The 13,933-nt window shown below is 42.6% G+C and overlaps 1 protein-coding gene across 1 annotated transcript; it reads left to right on the top strand.

Annotated features, from left to right (window-relative positions):
- Positions 1 to 7,440: 7,440 nt before the first annotated feature.
- On the top strand, positions 7,441 to 9,970 carry KCNS3 (potassium voltage-gated channel modifier subfamily S member 3). The gene is made up of 2 exons (XM_051615965.1): positions 7,441 to 7,613; positions 8,287 to 9,970. The coding sequence occupies exon 2, from the start codon at positions 8,336 to 8,338 to the stop codon at positions 9,818 to 9,820; it is 1,485 nt and encodes a 494-aa protein (XP_051471925.1). The 5' UTR covers positions 7,441 to 7,613; positions 8,287 to 8,335; the 3' UTR covers positions 9,821 to 9,970.
- The last annotated feature ends 3,963 nt before the right edge of the window (positions 9,971 to 13,933 follow it).

The raw sequence follows: 13,933 nt of genomic DNA, 5'->3' as shown, positions 1-13,933 counted from the left end.
GCTGCTTGTGGAGTCAATACAGAGATGGACTTCTCCATGGGTGATGCACCCTGCCTGGAAACGTGTGCCTAAGCTAAGTGGTATGAACCATTGGCTGGAGGCACTTACTCTTCTTACTGGTGTTCTTTAATTCTAAATTATAATAGCTCCATTTTTTCATTATGCAGTCTTTTGGAGCAGGTAATTAAAAAAAACCCCACAACCAACCAACCAAAATCTCTTTATATTTTGCCTTGAAGACTATTTTTCCACTGAGAGATATTTCAATTCAATGCCATGTTAGTGTCAGCAGTGCACCTCACACCTACTGTTGCTTCTCAGTGATGGTAATTTCTTTCTGATCTTCATTTTGTTGTAAAGATGGACGAATTCTTGGTACAAATTCAGTTTCTGAAGCAGGCAGGTGTCATCAGTAGGATTGTACCAGGGCTGAAATCAGCCAAGCAGATACGTGCCAGTTACATCAGAACAACATTTGGCCCTGGATGTTTCAGCTCCAACTTTATTTACCTAAGGTCTTCTGGGAGGTTGTACTGAATCCATTTTAAGAGAAATATGGTTGCATAATTCTCTTATTTTCTTGACATTTTAATGCAATATTCTGGATGAAGGGTGTCACTGCCAATGGAATATAAAAAAAACAAATTAAAACTGAGCCAGTAGTTCAGCTGATGAATTTATCCTCTTTGCCTCCCAGAATGACCATAACCACAGATCAGTTCCTTCAGATGGTCTCGCTGTTTGTGCTAGATGACTTTGTTAAGTTAACCTCTGCCTTCACAGGCTGTTTGTGAATGATTTTACAGTTAACTGTATCAAATATTAAAAAGGAGAGTTGGTGGTTACAGCTTATATCACAATTGCCAAGTCATATTGCCTTATATTTTCTCAGGTTTAACTATGGGTGCTAAAGCAGCTATTACTGCCCAGCTGACAGGCAGTAGCTTTAGTCATACTAACTGAATTTCAGTCCAGATCCTTAATTGTGACTGACTGAGGAAATTATACAAGCATTTAGATATTTTACCATGCTCAGTGAGTCAGAAAGCATAGACAGTACTTTTAGGTGGTGAATTAGACAAGTATTTGCGCTATGATTGGACAAATTAAACCACTTAAAAATAATGAAAATGCTGATCTTGAGCTGGAGTTTGTAAGGGTCCTATCCACAGCTTTTTAAAAGTACTTGGGTGTTTAAAGCTGCATGTTTATACCTAGGTTTATTTGTAGAAGCTCTTAGCTGTAAGAGAATGAGCAAAAGTTAGAGCCCAGGTGGTTGTTGGTATCATTAAAAGGTAAAATCTGGTGCCCAGGGGTGGTTGGGTGCCCAAAGTTTCTGTAGAGTAAATCTGCTCAAAAGTCAGTTTTCTGAGCTGGGAACCCTATCATTGAAATCTACAATTCTTGGAAAAAAAAATATCCTTGGGCTCTGTAAATAGTTTGTAGAATTAGATTTGCTTTCCCTTCAAGTTCATGTCACTACTGGGTCCCTCTTGACTTCAGTGTGAGCAGAACTTGGCCCTTTTTATTTAAATCCTTTCAACTTAGAGGTTAAGTGATCAGAGGGCTGGAGCACCTCTCTTATGAAGACAGGCTCAGGGGTTGGGGTGTTCAGCCTGGAGACGAGAAGGCTCCAGGGAGACCTTAGAGCACCTTCCAGTGCTGGGGAAGACCTGCTCACAAGGGCAGGTAACGGCAGGACAAGGGGTGATGGTTTCAAGCTAGAAAAGGAAGATTTAGGTTGGACATTAAAAAAAAAAGTTCTTTAATATGAGGGTGGTGAAGAACTGTAACAGGTGGTGGGGATTCCATCCCTGGAGTCATTCAAGGTCAGGCTTGACAGGGCTCTGAGCAACTTGGTCTAGTTGGAGATGTCCCTGCTTATTGTAGGGGATTTGAATTGATGACCTTTAGAGGTCCCTTCCAACACAAGACAATCTGTGATTCTGTGAAACTTTACTACTTTTGAGAGGTAAGCAGCAGGTGAGATGAAGCAAGTAGCCATGAAGCAAACTGGTAGAAAATCTGTAGGGATGTGCTGTCTTTTAATATTTCAAGGAGAAAGGCACAACATAGTCTGTCTAACTGCAAATCAGTTCAACCTTCTATCCATTGTGCCTGGATAATCACAGGCAGATCAATGCTAACAAAAGCTGAAACTGTCCCAGTGTGGAGTTACCAGTAGCTGAGGTGCTACCAGGCTCAAATGTGTCAAAGAAGAGGTGCTGAAGCTTGTGATGTGGGACCTCACAGGGTATGGGGACTTTGTGTAGAGAAGATGTGAAAAATAACTGAGAAAGAGCAACTCTGCTGACAGGTAAATCTGTGGTATGGGGGTCCACATCACCACTACAAATCTTGTAGAGGTTTTTTTTGCCAGGAGAGTTTGGAAACCACAGCATCTTGGAGTATGTTACATATCTGTGGCATAGCTTTCTCAAAGGGATAGTATATGCAAACTCTGTGATTCTCCTTCTGTGAGCTTTAGGGATTTCACAGCATGCTAAAAGCCCAGAAATTTGCTGTCCCTCTTCCAAGCCAGACAATGGGCCTGTGGCCTCACCAACGATGTATGACTGCAGAAGCAGTGGCTAGAGCCCATCTCCAAATTGGATTGGGAAGAGTTGGATCCTGTTGTTTTGTTTTTTATTCTAATGTTTGTATCCTTTTCACAAAGCTTTCCTTATGACTGGCTTTTATTTGGCCCTCGAGCTTAACATTTGGAACTTTTATTTGTTGGGGTTTTTTTCATCACAGAAAATGTTGATTCTTCCAGTAAGCATCTTTCTTTTGTGTTTTGTTTCATTTTCTATTCTATAAGAGTTCTTATTCAGTAGCTCGTTGAAACAACTGAAGCAATTAAAGCAACCAACTTACTAACATCTGGTACGTGTTTGCTTTCTCTTTTATACTCTCTCCAGGGCAAGGAATGTGTGCTTTGGAATGGTTAGCAGTTTATTATGTTATATATGAATACTTGTTGTTTACAGAAGATCAAAGAGGTTAATGTTGCACTCCAAGATGAGAACTGCAAAGTTGGTGGTAGCTCTGTGTTCTTAGGATGTTCATGACACAGGCTTTGGCATTCCAGGAAAGCATCTTTTCCAGATGAGCACAGTTCTACCCTTGAGTAAAAAAGTCAGTGGAGTGAGTAGAGGGTTCCCCTGAGTTGTGTTGAGACAGAAGCTGTCATCTGTGGTCTTTGCCCTGTGACTGGAGTCCCTTGTTTAAATGCCACAAATTGTTCTGATGGTGCCTGGCACAAGAGTGTCCTGGTCCGTGGCTCAGGGGTCAAGGTCTGTGCAAGTCAAACATGACATTCTTCAGATCTGGACACAGTTATCATGAAACTTCCCTGGACATTGTTGCTCTAATCTAAAAATCACTGAATAGCAGTATTATAGCAGTTTCTGGACTGTGGCCTTGCAAAGCATTTTCTCTCTGTAACTTGCACAAAATATGACTCCAGTGCCCTCAAAGCAAAGCAGCAAATTGTTGCTGACTGATTTTATTATAGAGAGCAATTACATGGAGGCACCATTATGAATATCATCAGCATAATCAATATGGGTTTATATTGCTGTCTCAATAGTGAGTCAGAGCCCAGTGTGCTGAGGATTTGCTGAGCACTGAGTTCTTGCTTTACTTATTTTGGAGTAAAACTTGCTTTGTTTTTGTTATGGTTAGAAATGCCCCTAGATCATCTTAGTAGATTGCCTGCTTTTTAAAATATGTGCTTACTTTGCTAGTGCTCCCATCTTTATAAACTGCTGCAAGTGAAGCAGAGATTTTACTCACTGAAATTAATCAATAAATAGAGTCAGTTTGGTTTTGAATATACTTTGACCTGCAGTCACCCCAGTCCTTGAGAACTTTATTTTTCTTTTAATTTATAGTGTTATAAAAACACAGCTTGGCTCTAGACCATGAGTGAAGTGTGGTTCTGTGTAGCAGCTGAGTCCTGCTGCCATTCAGCTCTGAGTAGAGATCAGTGCTTTTATTTTGTGTCTTAATCGTTTCTAAAAGCTGAGTCTTGGGAAAGATTTGGAGCAACTGTGTCTTACAGTCATTGTGTTAGCTAGTAAATACCTGTCCTTAACGTGTAAAATCACTTCTGTGTGCAGTTTCTCATGCCATGAATCCTGCCTGTTCTCTGTCTTGCTTAGGTGGAAAGCTGTATGTCTCACCTAATGCTTCTTTCCCCTCCCATGTCTCAGCAGAACAAGAACATCTCTTGGTTGCCTGGTAGGCACTGCACACAGTAAAATGAATGTTTCAAACTAAGTTCTTTGGAAGGTTTTTGTAGTGTGGCCAGAAAAAACCAAAAATGCTTGGCCCCATTTTTCAGCAGAACATTTTTCTTTCAGTGTTTAGCTAAAGCTCAGTCGGGACAGGGATCTGTTTTTGCAGAATCAATTGCAAGAGCAAGTGTGTTGTTTCAGCATTTTCTGGGCCTGGGTGTTCATGTGTTATAGGTGTCAGTAATTGTTATACACTAGGAGATTACTTTTTAGTAGCTTTGGTTGAAATGAGTCCTGTAAAGAAGCAGAAGTAGAATATTTGAGGTTTACAGCATCAGACCCTGTGTTCCTACTTGTCTGAAGGACTATAAAAACAAAACTAGGAAAACAGTAAGAGAGTACAGCACAGAGTAGATCTCCAGTGATGTTTGTGACAAACCTCAAAAGAGGAAGTTAAAGGCAAGGTGAGTGAGAAGATCAGGGCTCAGAAGGTTCTTTGTAGCCTCCCCCTAGACAGAAAAATGGATCTGTAGTAAACCCTGATGTGCCTTAACTCGTGCCCTGAAACCCTGCCACCACCAGCTCCCAGTCATCTATTTGTCATCTGTTCTCACCCCATCTGGAGGGCACTGGAATGGCAAGAAGGCAGCTGAAGTCCTTTCCTTTGTAGCAGTTGCAAGGACTTGCTGCTTCTCCAAACAGTAGGTGTTTGTTCTCCATCACAGAGAAAATAAATAATTGTATTTTAGAGGTACTACAAAGCAGTTTCAGCAGAAGAGATTCAACTTCTGGCTGATAAACTGTTTAGCTCTAAGGCAGTTTGGCACTTTCCCTCCCAGCGTGGGTCTGTTTCTCCTTTTCTTTCTCCTCTCCTTGGCATTTAATCAGAAGTTTGAACCCAGTTTTTAAGGCTTTTCCCATTTCGTGAGTAATTTTCCCATTCTCGTGCAACAATCAACAAGTGACAAGAACAGCACTGTGGATGAGGGTTGACCCTGCTGTGAAGGAGGATGAGGTTGTCTTCCTCTAGGTCTTGCTGCAGTAAAGGAGTTGGGGAGCTCTGCAGCAGAGTAGGTCGCTTTCTCTAAGGCAAGCAGCCTTGCTGGATCCTCCTATTTGGAATGATGGATTTGGGATCAGTAGCTGGAAAATGGCTCCACCTCTGCAGTGCAACCAGTTCAGTCAGTTTGTTTTAAAAACTATGAGGAAGGCAGTTCTGGATTAGATAGACCTGCCTAAGAAGTTGCATAGTGAGGTACTTTGGATGACTGATGGAGCTGGAGGTAGTGGTGGAGATCACAGAACCATAGCATGCCAGTTTGGAAGGGACCTCAAGGATCATCTGGTCCAACCTTTCTAGGTACTACGATAGTTTATATGAGGTGGCTCAGCACCCTGTCCAGCTGAGACTGAAAACTGTCCCATGGGGGGGAATCCACCACTTCCCTTGGGAGGCTATTCCATGTGTGACTGTCCTCATGGGGAAACATTTAACGCTTTTGTCCAATCGGAATCTCCCCAGGAGCAACTTGTGCTCATCACCCCTCATCAGGGGTCTTTTCCATATGACCCCTGGTCTTTTCCATATGACTTCTTGTAAATAGGGAGTCTCTATCTTCTTGGTACCACCCTTTAAGTCCTGGAACATGGTGATAAGGTCTCCCCGAAGCCTTCTCTTCTCCAGGCTGAACAAACCCAGTTTTCTTAGCCTCTCCTCATATGGCAGGTCCTCCAGTCCTCTGATCATCCTTGTGGCCCTGTCTCTTGCTTACCTCTACCAGACTTACCTCTGTTCAGGGTTTTCACAGCTGAGGTCAGGTCAGTTCATTCAGGTCTTCTCCCCAGGACCCCATGGCTCTAGTCCTTTATTTGGAGCTACAGAATGTAAACACTTGCAGTCTTTACAAATCCAGGCAGTGGGGCTGTACTGCTCAGAAGAACTAGTCCATTAATACAAGTACCTGAGGCTGAATGACAGCTGAATTGTTCTAGCTGACAGCAAATTATGATTGTGAGGTAAGGTTCTTCTTTTCCTTTTTTCCTCTCACTTGTTCTAGTAGGGTAAGTGGGGCTCCCCCCTGAGGCCTGGTATCCCAGACACCCACTCTGGCACTTACTAAAGTCTACAGTGACTCCTGTTTGATGAAAATGCCCAGGTTTCTTTTATGTAAAGGACTCCTGGTGCTCCTCTATCAGGCCAAGTACAGCAGAGGGGCAACCATGGTGCACACACTGTACACAGGAAAATAGACATAACCTTAGTGGCCTTCATTACCTGACTCAGGAGACCTTGAGGAACAGCAAAAAATGTTCAAACTTCAACATGTTCCAAATTTGAATCATAGTTGGTGCTATTGCAGGAGGCACTGAAAGATGGACAGGTACAGAAATGACTGTCTGTTCCTTGAGTATCACAGAATCACAGGATATTAGGGGCTGAAAGGGACCTCCAAAGATCATCGAGTCCAACCTTCCTGACGCAGCAGGACCAAAAAACCACAAACAACTGGGGCAGGTCACTCAGAAAGGCATCCAGACAGGTCTTGAAAGTCTCCAGAGGAGACTCCACAACCTCTCTGGGCAGCCTGTCCCAGGGCTCTGTCATCCTCACAGGAAAGAAATTCTTCCTCATGTTGAGGTGGAACTTCCTGGGCTCCAGTTTGAATCCATTGCCCCTCATCCTGTCACTGGGCACAAGTGAAGAGCTTGTCCCTGCCTTCCTGTGCCCTCATGTATTTATAGACATGAATTAGATTCCCCCTCAATCTTCTCCTCTCTGAGTAGCTTCCCCAAACCATTAAAGAGCACCAGAGCAATTTATTTGCATCAAATGAGTCCATCTGCTAAGAGGGGAGAATTATGGTGCTCTCGTCACATTTAAAATTCATTGACTTCAATATTAAATTGAAATAAATTAGCTTAGTATACATCAATTAATGCTTAAGTGTCAGAGATCAGAAGACTTTGCTCTCCTCATGATCAGAAGTTATATATAATCTCATGAAAAGTGTAAGAACTGCCCATTTTGGCTGAAAGGCAACTGTTCCGTAGAAGGAAATGAGTTAAGTTCTGAAAAAGTTTACTTAAAATAATAACTTTACCTGCCTATTTGAATTCAGTATCAACTAAATTATTTCATTTACAGTAAAATATGAAAACGCTGACGTGTCCTTCTGTCTATCTGCAGGTACCCACAGTTACTTGCTGAAGCAAAATTTCTGTGGAAGTTCTATCTCTGGAAGCTCCTGTTTCCAGAAATGGCATTTCAACACCAGCTTCTCAGCAGTACCATAGTGGTTGTGGCTATGCTGTGGCAGAACAGGAAGAACTTCTGGAACTGACCGAGGTTGTCAGAGGGTTGTGACATTCTAGGTAAGTAGAAAAAGATCTGGAGGGGGTGCAGATACCCAAATATGTACTAGACAAAACTCTGAACTCAGGAATTGGAAAGCTTCAAATGCACATCTGATGTTTTCAAGAGTACAGAATGCTCTTCTGTGGATGGCTCTAGAAATACATGATGTGATATGGTAACAGAAGTAATTACAGGCCAGATTAAAGCAGGTGGCGTTGAAAGAAGTGGATGATAAATTGCAACTTCATATAAAGGAATATGGCTCTACTGAAACCATAATTGAGAGACACCTGCTCTTTGTCCTAAGTGTTTTGGTTGTTTGACAAGTTTTCTGTCCTTAACCCAAAGAATATTTACTTTATTGCAGTAAACTTGTCTCGTAAGTGTTAATTTCAATGTGATCATAGTACAGAGAATGATTTATTGATTAATTAGGCCTTCTTCCTCCACATGAGGAAAAGATAAGGAGAGCTAAACCAGAACCTATTGCTTTCAGATTTGCTACAGCTGAGCTGAACCATCAAACTGATTTAACCCTGCTTCTGTGGAAGGCTGAATAATGGAACTCATAATGTCTTTTCTTTTTTTTTTTGCTATAACATTTCACGGTGACCGGAGATGGAAAAAAAGAATTTGTCACAAGAGCAAAACTGAATTAAATGCCCTAACAATATCTTGTGTTCTTTTCAGGTTCAATGTAATCTCGTTGGGCACCAGCAGTGAAATTCTCCTGTTCAAAATGGTTTATGGTGAATTTTTCCACAGACCTGGCAAAGATGCAGAACTTATCCATTTGAACGTGGGTGGTTTTAAGCAGTCCGTGGATCAAAGCACCTTGCTCCGATTTCCCCACACCAGACTGGGGAGGCTTCTCAAATGCCATTCAGAAGAGGCTATTCTAGAGCTGTGTGATGATTACAGTGTTGCAGACAAGGAATATTACTTTGACAGGAATCCTTCCTTGTTCCGATACGTTCTGAATTTTTACTACACGGGCAAACTGCATGTCATGGAAGAGCTTTGTGTCTTTTCCTTCTGCCAGGAAATAGAGTACTGGGGGATAAACGAGCTGTTTATTGATTCCTGCTGCAGCAATCGGTACCAGGAAAGGAAAGAAGAAGGTCCTGAGAAAGACTGGGATCAGAAGAGCAATGACAGAAGTCTAGACTCCTCTAATGAAGAGTCATCCGTATTTGATAAAGAGCTGGAGAAGTTTGACAATCTGCGTTTCGGTGAAATAAGAAGGAAGATCTGGGTCAGAATGGAAAATCCTGCATACTGCTTGTCTGCCAAGCTAATTGCCGTGTCATCCCTGAGTGTTGTCTTGGCATCCATCGTGGCCATGTGCATTCACAGCATGCCAGAGTTCCAAAGGCTGGATGCCAATGACAGGGAGATTGAAGACCCTGTGCTGGAAGCCGTGGAGATTACGTGCATCATCTGGTTCACTGCTGAGTTAGTGATCAGGCTTGTCGCTGCTCCCAGTCAAAAGAAGTTCTGGAAGAAACCACTGAATATTATCGATTTTGTCTCCATCATCCCCTTTTACGCCACCTTGGCTGTGGACACCAAGGAAGAGGAAAGTGAAGATCTTGAAAACATGGGGAAAGTTGTTCAGATCCTGCGGTTAATGAGGATATTTCGCATCCTGAAACTGGCCAGACACTCCGTGGGGCTGAGGTCTCTAGGTGCCACGTTGAGACACAGCTATCAGGAAGTCGGGCTCCTGCTTTTGTTTTTGTCTGTTGGGATTTCTATTTTTTCAGTGCTTGTCTACTCAGTGGAGAAAGATGATGACTCGTCAGAACTGCACAGCATCCCCATTTGCTGGTGGTGGGCAACCATCAGCATGACCACTGTTGGTTATGGGGACACTTACCCAGTCACACTTGCTGGGAAGCTGCTTGGCACCCTGTGCATTATCTGTGGGATACTTGTGGTAGCACTTCCAATCACCATTATTTTCAATAAGTTTTCGAAGTACTATCAAAAACAAAAAGATATTGATCCAGACCAAGGCAACAACGACCACAAAGAGAAATGTAACGACCTACCTTATTTTAACATTAGAGACATCTATGCAAAAAAGATGCACTCCTTCATCTCTAGCCTTTCTTCAGTAGGAATTGTAGTCAGCGACCAAGACTCAACAGACGCCTCCAGCATCCAAGATATGGAGGATGTTTATAACACAACATCTTTAGAAAATGGTACAGGAAAATGAGTTGAAATCGCTTTCACTTCCCTTTGTTTCTCTTCTGATTCTTGGTAAATGTGGACTTACAAACTTAAGTGAATTTGTTAAGAGCAGTTAATTCTCAGGGTACTTAACTCTCAGCCATATTTGGACATTCTTTGCTCTGAGGATGCCCTACAAGCTTCATTGTTTATATGAGGCTTTAAAATACGCCTCGTGTGGTGGTTTAGTTTTTACACAACTAATGTTATGCATTTTTGGGGAGAAAAAGTCAGGAAAACAGTCTTAAATGTGTGACCAGTGTTTGTTTGGTTTTGTGGGGTGGGTTTTTTTGCTTGGTTGGTTGTTTTTTTCCCTGCAGCAATCTAATAGCTTATGCAGAATCTGCTTTTACAATTTGCTGCCGTTTAGGTAGAGATAGATTAGCAACATCTGAGAACTCTTGCACAACTCAATGAAGTTTTTTACCTGCGAATACATCAGGATGAGGAAGGAATTATGTACATGTAAAACTGTGCTCACTGACACATGCCTGTAGTCTTGGAGCTGGGAACCTGTTTCCTAAGTTAGGGCAGAAATTGTACTGGTACATATGGTTTTTCCTCCATGGAAGCATAATATTTATGAATTTCTTTCCAAAAGCACAATGCTTAGTTTGTAAAAGAAATTAATCCCATTGTGCCTATCTTTTCCCCAATGTCCAGCATGGCCAAGCTCTGTCAGGTCCTGAATGGTCTAAATCACAGTTTCCAGAATGAAGGAACCAGGAGCTACTGGAGAGAGCCCAGCACAGGGCACTGAGATGCTGAAGGGGCAGGAGCATCTGCCTGTGAGGAAAGGCTGGGAGAGCTGGGGCTGCTCAGCTGAGAGACAAGGAGGCTGAGGGGGGATCTGGTCAGTGCTGATCAATATCTACAGAGGTGTCAGGAGGATGGGGCCAGACTCTGCTCAGGGGTGTCCAGGGACAGGACAAGGGGCAATGGGCACAAACTGGAGCACAGAAGGTTTCACCTGAATATGAGAAAACCCTTCTTGACTCTGAGGGTACCAGAGCCCTGAGACAGGCTGCCCAGGGAGGTTGTGGGGTCTCCATCCCTGGAGACATTCCAAACCCTCCTGAACGTGTTCCTGTGGGATCTGCCCTAGGCGATCCTGCTCTGGCAGGGGGGGTTGAACTAGATGATCTCCAGAGGCCCCTTATAACCCCCACCATTCTGTGATTCTGTTAAGTGTGTGAAATAGAGCAGGACAGGAGCCACTTGTACCTTTTACCCACCTCTTCTGCCGTGGTGAACCTGAGCAATTCTGATGCCTGGAGAGGATCCTGCGGTGATTAAGACCACTCTGGTGGCTTCCCTAGAGGCTTTGTTTTGTGGGCACTGAAGCAAACGACAGTGGTGGTCTTTACAAGTTACTGCTCCCTGCTGTCAGCACTGCTTCTTTCCTGGAGGTTACTGCCTTGGTGGTAGGAGCAAACATGAGCAGCATCTTGGCTGCACTGGTTCACAGCCCAGGGCTGTTGTGCCAAGCAATGGAGATGTGCAGGCATGTTCTCCTCTACTGTGTATCACCGATCAAAGAGGTAGGGTGGGCACTGCCTGTGGGCATCTGTGTATTAAACTATTTCATCTCTTTTTTCTAAAGCTCATCAGTTGGTGATGGCAGCTTTTCTGGTTTGTAGTATGGGCTGGAGTGCTGCTCCCTGCCTGGCAGTGCTGCAGCTCTGTGTGTTCCTCTCCAGGGGTTGCTTGTGCCACCAGCTAATCCTGCTCTGCTTCAAACTGGATTTTCTAAGGCCATTTAAAAGGAAAGCCAGCTCTTGAGCCTAGCATAAAGAAGTGCTGGAGAAACTCAAGAACCTTCTGGAAGTCCACAGTGTTTCTGAACACTCATTTTCTTTCTTTCGTCTAGTGACTAAATTAGATGCTGGACAATGGAGATTGGAAGATACTGTGATGTTGATATTTTCTCAAAGAGAGTCTTCACTTTTTTTTTTTTTTTTCTTTTTTTCTCTTTTAATTATTGGGCCAAATGCTGAAGCCCTAACTCAGTTTCTACTCAGGCAGATCAAACTCAGTAGGAACTGACTTCAAGGCTCAGTAAAACCAGAAGATGGCATCGATTTCAGCCTCTGCAGAGGGTTATTTTCTGAGATGTCTGCCAGGTTTTCTATACCTAATAACACTGAGTAGCTGAGGTGCACTGGTATTTACTGAGGCATAGAGCTCTAACCTCTCTCTGGGACAGTAAAACTGAAAAGAATGGAATGGACCAACCTATACCTTGGGAAGAGATGTCTGTCAGGGCTCCTGTGCACCCAGATAGTGATGTAGGTCTTCAAGGGAATAGTTTGAACTTTGGAGAAACCTCCAAGTTTGGCTTATTTCTTACTGAGTGTCCTAAGTATATGTGATGCTTCACAGATCATTCAGGTTAATTCTTCCCATAGTTAGTGCCAGAATACAAAAGGGAAAGTTGGCCTAAATGTGTTTTGTTCTGAGTGAACAGTTAGCATTACAAAGATGCAATGATATAAAATATTAAATATGTAATTGCATACAAATAAAATAGGAACCAGCAGAATACCAGCATAAAAATTACTGTCTGTACAAAGAAATTATCTTGGTAGACTACATATAAAGATATATTACATTACCACTGAAGATCAAAAGCAATGAAAAATACTGTAGTGCAAGGAAAACTGCAAGAAATTTGTATTAAGTAGTTGAAAAAAACTTGTGACTGGAAAATCTCAGCTTATGTACGTTACCCAAGGATCACAGAATATACAATTTTTGTATTAAATTGTACTGACTGGTGATTTGTCATAAAATTAGTATGTTTTTGATCAGTCATATGAATCAATCTTAAGGTTGTGACACTAAGTTCCTCTGACGTTTTTTTATGCATAGATACGTCTTTCAACAAAGTGAGGCATGTCTTCTGGAAGGCATCAGGAGGTAGAATACATATCCATACCTCATGCAGTGCATGTTATTTTGACTTTTGGGATGAGATCTTGTTTTTTTTTCTAATATCTTAAAAAATGTTTCTAATATCTTAAAAAACTGTTATCTGTTCCCTTTGCTGGAATAAATCCAGCACCTTGGTTTCATATAGGTGTAACTGGGAGCAGGGTGTGAGCCCTTTTTTATGCCAAAAAATACTCCCCTTGGGGCAGAACTGCAGCCCTGAAGAATGGACTAGTACTAGAGAGTGTCACAAGTGCCAGAAAAAAGGAAATGAAAGCAAATACTGAGGTACTGTATGATCTTCCTGCTAGTAAAAGCTTTTAGTAGAATAATTTACTAGTGAGAGATAAGTGTGAGAAGGGATTGTTTCTTATTTAATTTCCCTTCTTCCTTGGTCTAAAGTTACACATGGTCAATGTGTAATATCAGTATCAACAAAAGGTAGGTTGTCCTTATTGCTTTTATATTCCCGTTTCTCTTTAAAAACACATCCTGAATTCTCTCCACTCAGCTGCTCTGTTTCAGACACCAAAGCACAGAAGAAGTTACTGTCTGGATATAAATGCCATTTTGTAGAGGAGAGATTAGTTAGTCCTTAGAAAAAAAAAAAACATTTCCTGGCACGTTATCAGTTTCTTTGTCTTGATGGCAAATGCTTCCCCTTTGGTGTTCATTATTGTCAGAGTAGCATCTGTTTTTGCAGTGTTTCTCCCTTGTGGAGCATGGGAAGACACCACTGCACCACATTGCAGTTCCTTGTCTGAGCAGCTTCCAGCTAGCAGGGGATCGCCCGAGGGCCCATGGCTCGTGCCTTGCTGGGAGCAGCCTCTGTCTTTGCCACCACTTTTTGGCATGTGATGGAAGGCAGAAAAGACCAGAGTGAGGAACCAGAGGGGAGAAGTGGGAGAAGGTAGGAAGCCATCAAACAAAAAGGGGTGACAGAAAAGCCTGAGAAGAACTTAGAAGGAAAAGAGCAAGAAGTTGGCAGAGTCCTCACTGTCTTCACTTTATTTCATGCTTTTTCCACTGCTGCTTTTCTTCTCTTTCCTCCCTTTCTGCTTTGCATCCCCTCCTGCTACCACCATGCCCTCCCTTCCCGCTCAGCTTGTGGTCCAGCAGTCCTGTTTGTATCCCAGAACGAGGAGCTTTCCAAGTTGGGAAAGGCACA

The sequence above is a fragment of the Apus apus genome, chromosome 3 (genome assembly GCF_020740795.1).
Source record: "Apus apus isolate bApuApu2 chromosome 3, bApuApu2.pri.cur, whole genome shotgun sequence".
In the NCBI taxonomy this organism is placed as follows: Eukaryota; Metazoa; Chordata; class Aves; order Apodiformes; family Apodidae; genus Apus; species Apus apus.
The sequence above is the reverse complement of the archived record's forward strand: the minus strand, read 5'-3'. Positions and strand labels throughout refer to the sequence as shown.

What these genes read in the sequence shown, in the direction of transcription:
- KCNS3 (XM_051615965.1), top strand. Translation starts at nt 8,336, where the DNA reads ATGGTTTATGGTGAATTTTTCCACAGACCTGGCAAAGATGCAGAACTT.